At 48.6% G+C, this 15942-nt stretch overlaps 1 protein-coding gene across 4 annotated transcripts; it reads left to right on the forward strand.

Moving 5' to 3' along the window:
• The first annotated feature begins 1466 nt into the window (after window positions 1-1466).
• ACTR1A (actin related protein 1A) lies at window positions 1467-14945 on the forward strand. Of its 4 annotated transcripts, none has more exons than XM_036336159.1 (12): window positions 1497-1621; window positions 2826-2919; window positions 6823-6887; window positions 7938-8013; window positions 8734-8859; window positions 9659-9783; window positions 10457-10673; window positions 11353-11445; window positions 12063-12237; window positions 12341-12402; window positions 13012-13052; window positions 13140-14945. In XM_036336159.1, exons 4-12 carry the CDS (start codon window positions 7966-7968, stop codon window positions 13240-13242), a joined length of 990 nt encoding a protein of 329 aa, XP_036192052.1. In that variant the 5' UTR covers window positions 1497-1621; window positions 2826-2919; window positions 6823-6887; window positions 7938-7965; the 3' UTR covers window positions 13243-14945. The 4 variants fall into 4 exon arrangements, with proteins under 4 accessions (XP_036192050.1, XP_036192051.1, XP_036192052.1 ...); XM_036336160.1 differs by having other exon boundaries at window positions 1516-1621; window positions 2832-2919; XM_036336157.1 differs by lacking the exon at window positions 2826-2919 and having other exon boundaries at window positions 1467-1621.
• The last annotated feature ends 997 nt before the right edge of the window (window positions 14946-15942 follow it).

Here is a 15942-nt window from a genome sequence, read left to right on the forward strand (position 1 = left end):
TCTGGTAATATGTCCTTCCCCATGTGTATTAAATTTTTTATTAGAGTGTTGATGGTGATAGATATTTATTAATGTCTTATGGAATGGCTATCATCAATAAATCAACAAATAAAAACATGATAATCAGCCCTAATTGGTTTGGCTCAGTGGATAGAGCATCAGCCTGCCGAATAAAGGGTCCTAGGTTCGATTCTGGTCAAGGGCACATGCCCAGGTTATGGACTTGATCCCCAGTAGGGGGCATACAGGAGCAGCCGATCAATGATTCTCTCTCAGCATTGATGTTTTTATCTCCCTCTCCTTCCTGTCTGAAAACAATAACATTTTTTTTTTAATGGAATTGCCTTATGACCCAGCAATTCTATTTCTGGGAATTTATCTGAAGAAACCCAAAACACTAATTTGAAAGAATATGTGCACCGCTACGTTCACTGCAGCGTTATTTACAATAGCCAAGATTTGGAAGTAGCCCAAGCTTCCATCAGTAGATGAGTGGATAAAAAGCTGTGGTACCATAGGGGAAAAAACTCAGTGGGCCCCTTTTCCCCCTCCCCACGTGGGAGTCCATGATGTGGGACTCTTTCCCTCTCCCCATGTGGGAGTCTGTACTTGTCCTTCAATAAATCTCCACCTTTACTATACAAAAAAAAAAAAAAAAAAGCTGTGGTACATCTACACAGTGGAATACTACTGGACAGTAAAAAAGAAGGAAATCTTACCGTTTGTGACAGCATGGATGAACTGGAGAGTCCTAAGTAAAATAAGCCAGTCAGAGAAAGACAAGTGCCGTATTATTTTATTCACTATAGGCCCAGTGCATGAAATTCATGCACAGGTAGGATCTGTAGGCCTAGCCAGCAATCAGGGCCAATAGGAGCTTTCCTTCATTCTGCGCCACCCCCTGGTGGTCAACTCACGTCATAGCGAGCGGTCAAACTCCTGGTTGGTGGAACTCCCTGGGGGACAATTTGCATATTAGCCTTTTATTATGTAGGGTATGTGGAATCTAATGAACAAAATGAACTAACAAGTAAAATAGAGACTCATCGGTAGTAGGCTGACAGCTGGGGAGGGGGGGGTGGTGTGTGTGGAGGGATTGAGAAAAAAAAGAAAAAACTCATGGACACAGATAGCAGTGTGGTGATGGGGGGGGTGGAGGAGGTTATAGGAGGGCTAAATGGTGATGCACGAGACTTGACTTGGGGTGGTGAACACACAATACAATGTACAGATGACGTGTTGTAGGATTGTGCCCCTGAAACTTGTATAATTTTGGTCTCCCCAATAAATTTAAACAAAAGGGAAAAAATCTGCTTCCCTTCTATTTACCCATGGAGACTACAAAACCCAGGGTACTGTGTCACTCCATCTCTTAAAACTAGGTGTGGCTCGGAAACTGCCTGGCCCGCTAACCTTAGGTGCAAGGCATGCTGGGGGTTGTAGTTCTTCAGAGGCAAGATCGGGCCGCTCCCTCTTCGCCCTGCACCGGCGGCTAGTCTGCGCATGCGTGTCAGTGGCACTAGCAGCGGACCGGGCAGGCAGTTCCTTCCTCGGAGGTAGAGATTCCTCTGCCATGGAGTCCTACGATGTTATCGCCAACCAGCCTGTTGTGATCGACAACGTGAGTTGCATCTTTCCTATCTCTAAAGGGACTTCTGCTGTCCTCCCCGAAGGGATCGCTTCCCGATGCCGCCAGCTCTTTGTCACTGGCCAGGCCTGTCAGGCGGGTTCAACCACCGCTGCCTCCTTTCTACCCCCACCCATAGTCCGCAGGCCGGGCGGCCGGTCTGGAACCGTGGGTTGGAGAGCTTTGGGGTGAATAAAGGGAAGACTTGTAGTCCGAGCCGGGTCCTTGGGCCCGGGGCTCAAGGGCCTTAACCGCTCTGTGAGCTCCCGGCACCCGCCCCTTCCCAGTTTTCGATAACTCTATTGGCTGCTTTGGCTGTCGATCTTGACCGATGACCCCGCCTCTGAGCCTTGCCGGATGCGGGCTGCCCTCTGCAGTGATTGGCTTACGCCCCTGCAGTTCTTCCGGGCCGCCATAATGTTTCTCAGCTCTAAGGGGCGGGGCGTTGCAAGAGAGCTGTTGGGATTGGCTTCCGGAACTTTCAATGGTGGGGTCTGATGGACTAGGCCCGCCCGCGGGTGGGGAAGGGCTGTTTCCTTCTGTCCGGAGCCGGGCGGCTAGGCTGTGCGTTTGGGTGGGGCTCGAGAATCTGGTGCTAGAAATGACCATAGGATTTCATTTATTTCTGTGATTATAAACCACAACGTTAATAATGGTCGAGGCTAAAAGAGTAACCAAGCAAGCAGGGACGCCTAGTTGATGGTGAAAATAGTTGCCAGGCTCTCTGGAGCTTACGGAGGAGTTCCGCGAACATACGTTCGAATTGGATCCTCACAAACACTGGGTGAATGGTTAAGGCAGGAAGTTTGATTCTCATTTTATAAATGAGAAAAATTGAAGCGCGAAGAATTAAAGGGAGCCCAAGGTCGCACAGTCGAGGTGCCCTACATCCAGTGCTTTATTCGTTATTCCTCTTGCCAGAACACCACGAAAAGGCATAAATAGTGACAAATGGAATTAAATACTGCTCCTATTGTGGGCAGAGGAGGACAATTGTAAACACTGCATTTCTGTCTTCCCGTTGTGGGTTTAGTGCCACCGAGATCGGTTGACCTTTTCTGTGCCCCTTCCAAGTCCCTTGAGGCAAAACTGCCAGTTCCCTGTGCCCTAAACCCACCGTCAGATCCGCTCCGTTGACTCAGCCCTTGGGACCATAGGCAAGCGAGAAGGCCCTTTCATTTGCATCATCTCATTTAAGCTCCAGATCTGGTAGGAGGATGGGCATGACTCTCCCCAGGTGATGCAGGAACGTGAGACCTGGAGAGGTTAAAGAACACTCTTCAGACCACCAGGTTCGTGAGTGGAGGAGCTGAGACGCAAACTGAGATCGGGTTCCAAGTTTCTCACTTTTTTTCAAGGAAAGGTGTTTTTGTTGTTAGCTTTCCTTCTCTCTAGGAGTATGGCTCCTGACTTGAAAAGCAGGAGGTTGAGTTCAGTGAGACACCACCATTTTGGGAGAATTGTGGGGTCCCCATCAGAGCTCATGTCCGGGTTGCAGGCTCCATGGCGTGAATCAATGATTCTCTCTCATCATTGATGTTTCTCTCTCTCCCTCGCCCTTCCTCTCTCTCTAAAATCAATAAAATATATATATATATATTTTTTTTTTTTTTAAAAAAAACAGTCTTTGTGGCTATGGGAGCCTAAATGTAGGAACAGTTAACAATAAGAGTTTCACTGTTTGGGGGAATGTTATGCTGCTTCAGCCCCCCCTTTTTAAAAAAAAAAAAATGAGAGACATTATACCTAAAGAAAAATTCAGAGCACCTACATAGCATGTGCCTACCACCCATATTTAATAAATGTTGACATTTGCCATATTTGCAGGAATGCAGACCCAGTGTTGCCAGATCTGATTTTTCAAAAGAAATTGGAAATTTTTAATGTCATATGAGTTTCTAGTTTTTAACTGTCAGAAGTTAATGTAAAAGTAGTTTGTGGTCTATAGATACAGAAAGTAGATTAGTGGTTAACCAGGACTAGGAGTGAGAGAAGAGGGATAGAATGGAGAGTGACTGCTAATGGATACAGAGTTTCTTTGAGGGATGATGAAAAAAGTTCTAAAATTAGATTGTGGTAATGATTGCATAACTCTGTGAATATACTAAGAACCACTGACTTATACACCTTAAATGGGTAAATTGAATTTTATCTCAATAAAGTAGTTTTTTTTAAAAAGTACTTTGTGGGCCAAACATAATACGTCTTTGGGCCCAAAATGGGCCACCAATATCTTAGAATCTGAGGCTCCATCTCTTAGCATCCTTTTCCCACTTGTAAAACGGGAGACAATTAGCTTTCTTTTCAGCATGTCCAGAATAATCAGGAGAGCTTAGAATAAAGGTCACCCAAGCCATAAAGCCTATAGCCAGCAGGTACTGGGAGAGCCTTGCTAAGGGATTTGCTCTTTGTTTGCCTGAAGCAGAAGGAGAATGAATGGTCAGCAGTGGCTGCAGCAGATTTGAGTCCTCAAAAATCCAATATTTAATGAGACTACTTTTTCAAGAAGCCTCTGCAAGGCATTCTTTTACTTGGTTTTGCCTCAGTGAATAATAGAGTGGCAGCCCATTTGCCAAGTACACAGTTCCTAGTTATAAATACTGTTAAAGAAATTGATTACCTTCTTATATGATCTCATGGTATAGCTTGAGCAGAATAGAGAAATGAGACATCCTGGTGCCTAACTCTGGCAACACAGAAGGAGGAAACCATCTCCCTCAGCCCCACCCATTCTTCACACACCTGAGGCCTGGCAGGCCAGCTCGTGGGGCTGCAGGGACAAGCTGGGTCTGGTTCCTGGGTCTTGTGCATCATTCCCAACACTGCCTTGGTCTTTTCTGCGCCACCTGTGCCTGGGGCTTCTGGCATTTCAGCTGCTCATTCAGGTTCCAGTTATTAGACATCAACTGCCAATCCATTTGAGCTTGATTTTCATTTTAGTCAACCAGCATCTATTTGAGTACCCAGCTACTGCTGATATATAAAGTCTCTGACCTCGAGGAACTTAGGCTGAAAAGAGACAAAAATGGAAACCATAAAGTCAAATATGAGAGCAGAATGAAATGCATCTACCTAGTGGTATAGGTAATGGTGATTTTGTGAGATAATAGGAGCATAATTAATCCCACCTAGGGACTGTTCTTCAGGAGGAAGGCAGTTGTATTTGAACTGGGCCTGTTATAGTCTTGCTAGGAAGGACAGAGAGGAAGAAATGAACCTATCATCTTACTCTGCCTTGTCACTTAGACCAGTGGTCGGCAAACTGCGGCTCGCGAGCCACATGCGGCTCTTTGGCCCCTTGAGTGTGGCTCTTCCACAAAATACCGACTTCTGCGCATGGGCCACGAAGTTTCAATCGCACTGTACATGTGCGCCCGCACATGGAATTTTGTGGAAGAGCCACACTCAAGGGGCCAAAGAGCTGCATGTGGCTCACGAGCCGCAGTTTGCCGACCACAGACTTAGACTCTAGTCCTTTTGTTAGTAAACGTAAAATCAAATATCCAGGAAAATATTTAGAGTCTGAAGTACAGGTCTCATCTTTACTCTTCTTTTTTCAGCCTGTGCCAGGAGATCTAATGAGTCTGTTGGCATCACCACACCCAGATGAAGGCAGTGAGCAATTATAGGAAGCTTGAACTAACACGCTCCTGGAGTTGTCTTGTACAGCACTGTTCTCATTATCCATGCCGCTGTCCCAGAGCCCTGTGTTTGCAGGAGGATAGTTCTTCCTTCTTCCCAGTCTGCAGCTCAGTGTATAGCTGCACCTTTTCCAGGCTTCTTGCTGTTCTGCCCAGGCCAATGAGTTTGCACTTATCTCCTGTTTTCTCTCTTTTCTATTGGCAGAGGTTCTTGCTGTCTTAGAGAACTGGCTTGCTCTGCTCAACTTACTGCTTTCCCTGCCCTTCAACCACTTCTTACTTACTCCCTGTGTTGCCAGAGTCAGGCACAAGGATGGCCCATCTCAACCCCTTCCCTCATGGAAGAGCACAAATAAGAGACAGGGAGGGGACCAGGGATGTTGCTGGGAAGTCTTTGGTGCAGACAACCTATTTAGTGTCTCCTAGTATGTTTACTGCTTGCTGTGTGGGTTCTGGAAATGCCACACTCCATCCCAGGAGTAGTAGCCCCTGCTGACAGGCAGCAGGAAAAGGTTTGCCCCCAACTAGCTGCAAACTGTGTTGGGCTGGAAGGGCAAAGGTATCAGCTGTGGTGGTAGGAGAGCTGAGAAGGAAGAGAACAGGTTATATCTGCAAGCAATATCAAGCCTCGACAGCTGCCCTGCGTGGAGTTACTATCTGTGTGTATAGAATCAGTGCTTACTTTGGTTGCACCCAGAGATGCTGGTGGGAGAAGTCGAGGTCTTTTCTGGGCACCCCACCCAACGTACCAAGGATTGGAGCAGCAGGATTGTGATGCTGGGTCTCCTCTCTTCTCAGACAGTGCTTTAGGGCCCCTTATCATCAGGAGACCTACGAGTGAGTAAAACAAAGCAGAGTAAAAACACAACAATAACCACAAACCCTACAACGCAGAGTGTCTGCCCCGCAGTAAGAAGCAGACAGTGTGCGCTCCCTGGCAGTGCTCATGGTGGTGTCTGTCACACACGCCGGGGGCAGGGAGAGTTCCGACATCTGGTGGTGGTATGCCTGAGAGTCACACACTCTTCCCACCTTGGTTGTGTTCCTGAACTTGGCTGCTTTGGTGCTTCTAGCTACTTTCCTCTTCTCTCCTCAGGTGTTGTCTTTTTCTCCCCGTTATTAATATTGGGGGGGGCGGTTTTTTGGGGGGATCAAACCATTTTATTGAGGACCTTTAGGGGACGGTTGAAGCCTGGGGAGGACAGTGAAATCTGGCATTCTCAGCCCACCGGGATCTCCCAGCTTCTCAGCCACCAAAAAGCTATTAACATTATTTTAATGCCAAAAGTAAAACATGTTCAGTGTAGAAAAGTCAAAGAGTACAGAAAAATCAATTGATACTCTGAGTATACAGTGAAAGTTCTCACCCTCTCCAGTCCCACTTCCTTCCCTTTGGCATGCATTCACTGTACAAATGCTTATATAAATAGATATATCATATACAACCCTAAGGTCTCTCACTTTTTAAAATAAAAATAAAACCATATACATATTGTATGATATAAATCTCTTGTTTTTGTGATACTTCTGACTTTTCTTTCTCTTTCTCCTCAGGGATCCGGTGTGATTAAAGCTGGTTTTGCTGGTGATCAGATCCCCAAATACTGTTTTCCAAACTAGTAAGTCATTCTGTAACTTAGAAGCTTGAGAAGGTTGTCAGCTTTGTTACAGGCTCAGCCCTCCATCTTTTAGGGAGAAGGGATCTGTCATTCAGGTCAGTCTTGGTACTCAAGCAAAGGGCAGGAGCTGGCTTTTGGAGGAAGCTAAGGAAACAGCCTACATAGTACAATTTGAGAGGCACTGGCAGATTTTTATCTGATGCCAAAAATGTTCTCATCAGTAACTCATTGCTTTGGGTGACTCCCTTTACATGGAGCCCTTTTTCTAAAATTCTCCTAGCACCCAGGAGGGGGTTAACCATGAAACCATACCTCCAACCTTAGTGAGAATGAGTTGTCAGGACTTTCCTCCTAAGGCAGAGAGACTGCAGGCAAGAGAAGGGCACGGGCGCCTGGGGAAGGGCTTAAAGGCAGAGAAAAAGAAAAAAGCCATCTGCCCTAGCCGGGTGGTTCAGCTGGTTGGAGTGTCGACATCAAAAGGTCGAGGGTTTGATCCCTGGTCAGGGCGTGTACTGGAGGCAACTAATCAGTGTCTCTCTCTAACATCAGTGTTTCTCTCTCCCTCCCTTTTTCTCTAAAAATCAATAAAAACGTTTCCGTGGGTAAGGATTAAAAGAAAAGAAAGAAGGCCATCTGTCATAGTTATAACAGCATAGTTTTATTGAGTAGAAGGCCTGGGCAGAGGGCTAAAGAGACTCAAATCTTTTGAGTTAACCATTCATTTAGAAATTGTTTTCTTGTCTCTCTTGGTCTCCACATACATTGGGGAAGGAGAAGAACTAGAGGTATAGAATCCTCTAAAATTTGTTTTAATAATATAATATAAAAATAATACACACATAACTTAATACATGTTCATTGTAGAAATTATGGGAAATGCAGAAAAGGAGAAATAAGAAAATCAAAATCAACTGTAACTTCCCTCCTTAAAGATAATCACAGTAGCGTTGAGTATATTTCTTCGTAAGTCTGTGCCTCTCTACATCCTTCCTGTGTTCTGTCATGTGTTGTGAAATGAAAAGTGATGGTCCTCCCCACTTTCTTTTGTAGTGTGGGCAGACCCAAGCACGTTCGTGTCATGGCAGGAGCCCTCGAAGGTGACATCTTCATTGGCCCCAAAGCTGAGGTAATTCCCACTCCTCAAGCTAACAGAGGACCTTCTTTAGTTCCCACATGGACAGTGTCCCAGCAGAGGGACATAGCGATGAGTAAAAGGAGCGATTTCCTCTTAAAATCTCCCCTTCAGTTCTCTTATCCTAGGCCTCATCCATTTCTTTCTTCCAGGAGCAGCTTCTGGTTTTGGAAAGAAAACCCTAATTTGTGAAACAGAGAGCAGTCTAGGAAACAGAGCTTCTGCCTTCCTTTTGGATTCTGTCACTACCTTGCCAATGATCAAAATGACTGGCATGGGGATTTTTTGGCAAAAGAGATTGGGCATAGATCCTGGCTGGGGTACCCTGGGGATGAGTTCATTAACAGTTTGGCAGAGCCCTCAGGCAGCCTCTAGAAGCAAAACAACAGAATCGTAGTTGCCAGCCTTGGCTCCCAGTGCTGAGGCCCAGAGGTGAGGGCCAGGAGGTTATGTCCTGGGATCAGGCAACGAAGAGGGTGTCTCCTGTCACTTGCCCTGAGGACACCCAAGGGTCCATGGACATGCAGAAGCCCTCTAATTTGCCCGCTGATTGGGCAGTGAGAGCATTCTGCAGCTGTACAGTTGGAGATTTGGAGAATGAATGGGTACCCGCCCTTAGCCTAGGTGAGGACTGTGGGGTGGAACTCGCAGGGTTCACTGGCCAGCTCAGCTGAGAGACTGGCTGCTGCTGTAAGTCCTGCCCTCTGTCCCCAGGAGCACCGAGGGCTGCTCTCCATCCGGTATCCCATGGAACATGGCATTGTCAAGGACTGGAACGACATGGAGCGCATCTGGCAATATGTCTATTCTAAGGACCAGCTGCAGACTTTCTCAGAGGAGGTGAGAGTTCTGTGTGCGGGGCAGCCCTGCAGAGAGTGCAGAGCTCGTCAGAACCCCAACCCCAGAGATGAGGACGATGACAATAGCTGCCAAGAGTATTTGAGTCTTAATTATGTACCAGGCATCAGACCTTGTGCTTTTTAGACATGTTTGCATTTCATCTTTACAGCATTCCTATGAGATGTGGGTAGTATTCTCTAGTTTACAAACAGGAGAACAAGTTCAGAAAAGCCAAGTAGTGTTTCCAGGATCATCCAATGAATAAAATAAAGCTGGGATTCAAACCCACATCTTTCAGATTTCAGAGCACATACTCTAACTTCTAAGGAGTAACTCTCCACTCAGAAATACCGAGGAATGTGCACACTAGGTGGACCAGAATTTCCAGGGGAGAGATATGTTCTGATTTTTTAAAAGTACATTCAATTTTAAAATTTAACTTTCTGTTTTGAAAAAAATTTAAACTATGTTTATCATAATAATTCCAATAGCTTATTAGCAAAATCTTCTTGACAACTGGAGATATATATATAGTAGATACAGGGATGTAAGGCTCATGGAAGAAAAGAAGAGGATAAAGGGGTGGAGGTGAGGTCAGAATGAGACTTGAAAGGGGCATGATTTTGGAAAGCTGAGGATCTGACTTGGGCAGGGGTAAGTGATAGGCCAGCTTGTCTTTTTTTTTGGAGAGAGACCAACGAAGGTCCCCTGGCCAGCCACACACGGGCTTCTCCTCCAGCACTAATGAGGGGTGGGCATCTGGCCTCACCCTGATTGCTGTCTGGGCATTTTTCACCAGCATCCTGTGCTCCTGACAGAGGCGCCGTTAAACCCACGGAAAAACCGAGAACGGGCTGCTGAAGTTTTCTTTGAGACCTTCAATGTGCCAGCCCTTTTCATCTCCATGCAAGCTGTGCTCAGCCTGTGAGTAGCAGCCTGGCTGGCGAGCCTGGCCCCCGAGGGGAAAGCAGTTCCTTTGGCATTCCTATGGGCTAAAATAGGCTGCCATTTTAGAGTTCGCCAGCTTGACTTCACCCCGTTCACTCCATTCCTTGTCCTCCCAACACCAAGGCAGAGTGTCAGTTGCTAATTATGAAACATAGTGAGGTCCCCACCCCCTCATACCACAGAAATATATGTCTGTCTCCTCGTCTCTACCAAAAGAGAAAAAAACTAAGGACAGACCTAGAGAATTATGTGGGAGAAAAGCTAGTTTTTGTGGAAGTGAAAATATTCTTATTTTCCTTTACTCATGTACTTTCCCTGCCTAGCCCTGTGGGCATTTGAGGTTTTTCCTCTTGTCTAGAGAGTAAAATCTTCCCCTCACGCTGGGTCCATGAACCAGCTGAAGGCCAGGCATCTCTTAAGACTGGAAAGTCTGCTCTTCTGGGCGTGGGCAGGGAGCTTGGAGACTCAGCTCCTCATTCAGGTCTTTGAAGGCTTGTTTCAGTGCTCAGGCATCCTTAGTCCAGTTTCAGGGCCCTGGAGAAAGGCAGGCCCCAGCTTTAGTTCAGCTGACATTGAACTTTAAAAGAAGTAAGTTTTTGCCCAGAGCGAAGAGGCAGGCGTGAGTGACGGTTTGCCCCCTTTGCTTCAGTTATGCCACAGGCAGGACCACAGGAGTGGTGCTGGATTCTGGGGATGGTGTCACCCATGCCGTGCCCATTTATGAGGGCTTTGCCATGCCTCACTCAATCATGCGCATCGACATCGCTGGCCGAGACGTCTCTCGCTTCCTTCGCCTCTACCTGCGTAAGGAGGGCTATGATTTCCACTCATCCTCAGAGTTTGAGATTGTCAAGGCCATAAAAGAAGTGAGTGTTGCCCCGTGGGCCCAGGGATGGGCTAGGGAATGGGAACGGAGCATCCAGGACCTCAGGACCTGGAGTGAAGAGGTGAAGCTCCCGTCCTAGGGGTCTGGGTTAGGCCTCCTGACAGCTGTGAGATCTCCAGCTGGGCCCCCTGACACACTCACCTTCCCAAAGAGCTACCATTTTGTAGGGGAAAGGGAGCTGCTTCTATTTCTTAAGTTGGGTGATCATTATGTTTTTCAGACCTTATGTACAAATTACATGTTCTTTCCATCCTTGAGGAATTCAGAATACATTTATCTTTTAAGTAAACTGAGTCCTCTGGCACCTGTGGCGGTAGGGTAACCTCTGAGCTGGGTAGTGGCACCAGAACCATATGAGCAGTAGAAGAAAGATGCCTAAGTCTGGACTAAGAGTAGGCTGTGTTCTCAGACCCAGATCCAGGGAACCACGTTTCCACACTTGCCCACCAGGAAGGTGGAACAGGTGGGCACTCATATCCTAAGTGCCATCTGGTGGATGCCAACGAAATCCCCCTGCTCCTGCAGTAGGGCAGCAGCTCTCACGACCGTTAGGGCAATCACTGCGATGGCAGATTCTGCAGCAGCGTGTCAGTCTTCCGGGACTTTGACCAGGTGGGTGCCAGGTTTCCTGCCTGCCTGACTCGTGCCTGGTTCTGCAGAGAGCCTGCTACCTGTCCATCAACCCCCAGAAGGATGAGACACTAGAGACGGAGAAGGCTCAGTACTACCTGCCCGATGGCAGCACCATTGAGGTAGGTGAACGAACCTGTGCCCTCAGGCCCCCAGAAGGTCTGGGGCTGTACAGAACTCTTCGTGGGGCGGCAGGAGTCAGATGTGCCCATCTCTGTCAGCCCTCCTGGAGCAGCAGAGCTCGTGAGCAGCACCACCGCCTGCCCAGCGATGTGTGCCAGGGACCTGGCTTCTCTTGTGTGGCGAGGAGGCACCAGAGGCATTTTCCTGGGTCGGGATGGGGTCAGGAAGAGGGTGGTTAGTGCTGTCCGTAACTACGTGAGCACAGCATAGGCTGGGTTGCCTCTCCCCAGACCTCCATTGATTGGAAGAAGTTTTTATGAGTGAATGAGTCCATGTATTAATGCCAAAGGTCTCTTGGCTGGATGATGCCAGAGCTAGGATTAAACAGAGGAGCTTCCTCTCTCTAGTTTCCTGGGAGCCCTGTTTCTTTTTGTTCCCTGTTTGTTCCCAAGAACCCTATCTTTGTTCCTTGAGACCTTGGCATCTGAGGTCTTTCCTAAGCCTGGACTTCATAGCCACCTGGTTACTAAGAGGTGGACACAGGGGCCTCTTCCATCCCCCTTCCCAGAGACCTCGGCCCCCGTTCCACCTCTGAAGCTGGCCCTCCACCCTGCAGATTGGTCCTTCCCGATTCCGGGCACCTGAGCTTCTGTTCAGGCCAGACCTGATCGGCGAGGAGAGTGAGGGCATCCACGAGGTGCTGGTGTTTGCCATCCAGAAGTCTGACATGGACCTGAGGCGCACGCTTTTCTCTAACATTGTCCTCTCAGGAGGCTCCACCCTGTTCAAAGGTTGGTCTTTGCTCTCGGGGCCCTTCCCCAGAAAGCTTCCAGATCCTGCTGGGCCCAGATGCCCAGAGAATTGACTTGAGATTCTCCTTTCTTGCCCATTCAGGTTTTGGTGACAGGCTACTGAGTGAAGTGAAGAAACTGGCTCCGAAAGATGTGAAGATCAGGGTAGGACCATGGTGCAGGCTAGGGCTGGGTGGAACTGGGCTTCCAAGGGTCCATAGTGCCATATGGTGTGGCCCCCTTTCCAGCTCTGCCCAAGCTTTTCAGGCAGCCAGGGCTCCACAGGTACTGCCAGATGCTCCCACTTCCACACTGACCCTGAGGTCTGCCAGAGTGGAGGGCCCGTTCTCACTCTCCATCCTCTCAAAGGGGGGCAGTTCTAATACCCAGATGACGCCGGGTGCTAGGCTGAAGGCCCCCGTGTGATATTCCAGGGAAACTGACATTGATAGGAGATTGACTTTTGCTACTCCCCTGTGACAGTCCAACATCTTAGTGACTGCCGAGGGGAGCTAGTCTGCCTGAGAAAGGAGGGGTTCTAAGTGAAGGAGTGTGGTTCCTGCAATGGCATCTTGCCCCCAGATAGCCCCAGCCTTTCTGGGAATTGTACTTAGGGTGCGAGAGACCGCAGGGTCCAGCAGGTCCACTTGGTCTGTTGTGTGAAATGCATCCACTGCCTTGGGTGGTGAGAATTAGCCATAAAGAAGAGAGTTGGAAGGGAAAGTGAGAGGGGAGGGTGAACGTCTCAGATTCCTCTTCCTATTCCCCTTGCAGATATCTGCTCCTCAGGAGAGACTGTATTCCACATGGATCGGGTGAGTAGTTCAGGGAATAAGAGTGGAATAGGAAGCAAATACCCACGCTCTTTTCTCACAGTGTTCCTTTGATTCCCTCTACTCCAGGGGCTCTATCCTCGCCTCCCTGGACACCTTTAAGAAGATGTGGGTCTCCAAGAAGGAATACGAGGAAGACGGTGCCCGATCCATCCACAGGAAAACCTTCTAATGCTGGGACATCATCTTCATCTTTCTCTGAAGTTAACTCCACTTTAAAACTCGCTTTCTTGAGTCGGAGTGTTTGCAAGGAACTGCCTGTGTGTGTGTGTGTGTGTGTGTGTGTGTGTGTGTGTGTGTGTATGGATGTGTGGGTACAAGTATGTGCACCTATGCGAGTGCCGTGTGGCCCAGGGATCCCAGGGCCCAGAAAGGACGATGAACTACCCATGATGGTGATGGCCTGAGGCCTGGGGTTGACCACTAACTGGCCCCTGACAGGAAAGAATGCTGGCAGAGGGCCCCATTCCTTCGTCTACTGGGCCTTTGTCTGGCTGTGTGGGACTACGTTTACTACCTATCATAGGGACACAGAGGGAGGTAGATCTAACCCCAGGGAGACCTTGCTGCTGCCCATCCTAAGCTGGTTAAACCCCACCCCCACCCCTTCCCCAGGGTGCCCCGAGGCCCAAGGCAGCTGCTGCCTTCCTTGTTCATCATTCTGTTCTTGATGCCTCTTGATCATGGACTGAGGACCGGAACTGGGGTTGAGTTCTATCTGGTTTTGATTGCAGTTTGGGTTGGGAGGCTGGAAAGGAGAGGGCAGGATGTTCTTAACTTTACCTGGGGGCCAGGACCACACTGGGCATTTGAGGAGGGCAGGAGTAGTGCTACTTTTGATTGGCGGCAGAGTTAAAATTCCAATCCCAAGCCCCATCCAGGGGATCTTGGGAGAGCTTAAGGAACCTGTTGGCTCCAGGCCATTACTTACTTTTCATCCATCCTTGGGCAATGCCATCTTCAAACAATGTTATTTATTTGTTTGTTCAGTATGGGAACTGGAGAGAGGGAGCTTATTGCCTCCTGCCCACCAGTCACCCTGTTCACACTAATGTTTACAGCATCTAAGCTTAGCATGGCCTCCAGGGCCCCACCACTCCCTGCTAAGGGTGAACTGACAGTATCCATAGGCTGAGGCCATTTGGGATCTGAGGTTGCACTCAAAGTCACTCCCACAGCCTTTCTCCCTCTCCCACTTGCTCACTGCCCTGGAATCCACAGGCTGGTTGCTGGTTGGATTTTTCTGAAACAGGTGGTAGAATCACTCCTTGGCAGAGGCCCTAGCAAAGGAGGGGTGTTGGGGGATCTAGCGCCCTTAGGATTGGAGAAAGCCGCAATGAACCAAGTTGCCTTTTCCCACTCTAGCTGACCTGAGGGGCTAGGTTGTAGAGATGAGAAGGTCCCCTCTGGGCTGATATTGTGCCATTCTTGACTTTGGACATGAGTAGTTAGGGAGGGAGGAGGCCAGACCCAGGTGCCAGGAACTGGTGGGCTCAGGCTCACCTCTGGTCCAGTGGGGCCAAGCATGTACTCTGGACTGGGCTGGCCTAGCAGTGGTCCACAGGCCCTTCAGCCCGATGGTACAAAGCTGGGTCTGGCCAATGTTCACCGGCACCCTCACTTGACACCAAGATCTGCCCCAATCCCAGATTCAGGCAGTCTTCCCATGCCATCCAACGATGAAAGGCCCTTCTAGGGTGGGCCACAGCAGCAGGTGTGTGTGAAAGCGATGTTGCGGCCCGCGGACTGCAGTGTGCTTAACCAGTTCACCTCCCTTCTTTTAGCCCAAGCCTGTCCTTCACACAGCCTTGCACAAACCACGTTGCCTGGTGGGGCCCAGTATACTTAAATAAAGTCCTTCCAATAGACACGTCAGCCGGCCTCTGTCAGTGCTGGGAGGGAAGAGGGAGGAGCCCAGGTCCCCCGAATCTGAGGCCTCGTCCTCTAGAGGGCACTGTTGCCCCAGCCAAACTTGGCCAGCTTTAGCCCAAGTGCCAGCCTGTCAAGCCCGTGGGTGAGACTCCACCCAAATGAGGGGAGCAGCATCTGACATCCTAAGTCAGAGGCTCTCAAAACGTGTGTGTAAGAAGCTCAAGAGCTTATTAAAATGCGGTTCCTGAGGCCCATGCTCAGATATTCTGAGTAATCAGTTCTCCATTTTAATTCTATATACTTGGGGGGAAATTGCCCTTCACTTTACAAATGTTAACCCATTTGACCCAACAACCTATACAGTATATTTTTATCATCCACTTTATAGATGTGGACATAGAGCCACAGAGAGATCACGTAATTTCCCAAAGCTAGGATCTGAACCCAGGCTTGTAGCCCTACAGCCTGCATTCTTAGGCACTATGAGGCCCTCAACAAACCATTGGCCTAGAGCCGTGGTCGGCAAACTGCAGCTCCTGGGCCACATGCGGCTCTTTGGCCTCTTGAGTGTGGCTCTTCCTAAGCCTTAGGAGTACCCTAATTAAGTTAATAACAATGTACCTACCTGTATAGTTTAAGTTTAAAAAATTTGGCTCTCAAAAGAAATTTCATTCGTTGTACTGTTGATATTTGGCTGTTGACTAATGAGTTTACCGACCACTGGCCTAGAGCAGTGGTTCTTAATCAGGTCAGTTTTGCCCTCCATATACATTTGCCAATGCCTGGAAATACTTGGTTATCATAATGGGCGGGGGGGGGGGGGTGATGAAGGCGGTGCTGTTACTGGCATCTAAGCAGAGGCCAGGGCTGCCAAGGCCCAGAACACAGGTAAAATCACCACAGAGCTTTCCAAAACCCCAGACCCATGAAAGCAGAACCTTGGGAAACAGAACTCAGACCTTTCACCATTTTTGAAAGCTCTCTGGTGTCTCCAAGGTTG

This window comes from Myotis myotis, unplaced genomic scaffold, assembly GCF_014108235.1.
Source record: "Myotis myotis isolate mMyoMyo1 unplaced genomic scaffold, mMyoMyo1.p scaffold_m19_p_15, whole genome shotgun sequence".
Classification (NCBI taxonomy): domain Eukaryota; kingdom Metazoa; phylum Chordata; class Mammalia; order Chiroptera; family Vespertilionidae; genus Myotis; species Myotis myotis.

Bases quoted from the DNA above. Each gene is read 5' to 3' on its own strand.
- ACTR1A (XM_036336157.1), top strand. From the start codon at position 1,574: ATGGAGTCCTACGATGTTATCGCCAACCAGCCTGTTGTGATCGACAAC. The intron at 8,014-8,733 runs GTAATTCCCACT...CTCTGTCCCCAG, and splicing joins TCATTGGCCCCAAAGCTGAG to GAGCACCGAGGGCTGCTCTC. The intron at 13,053-13,139 runs GTGAGTAGTTCA...CCTCTACTCCAG, and splicing joins CTGTATTCCACATGGATCGG to GGGCTCTATCCTCGCCTCCC.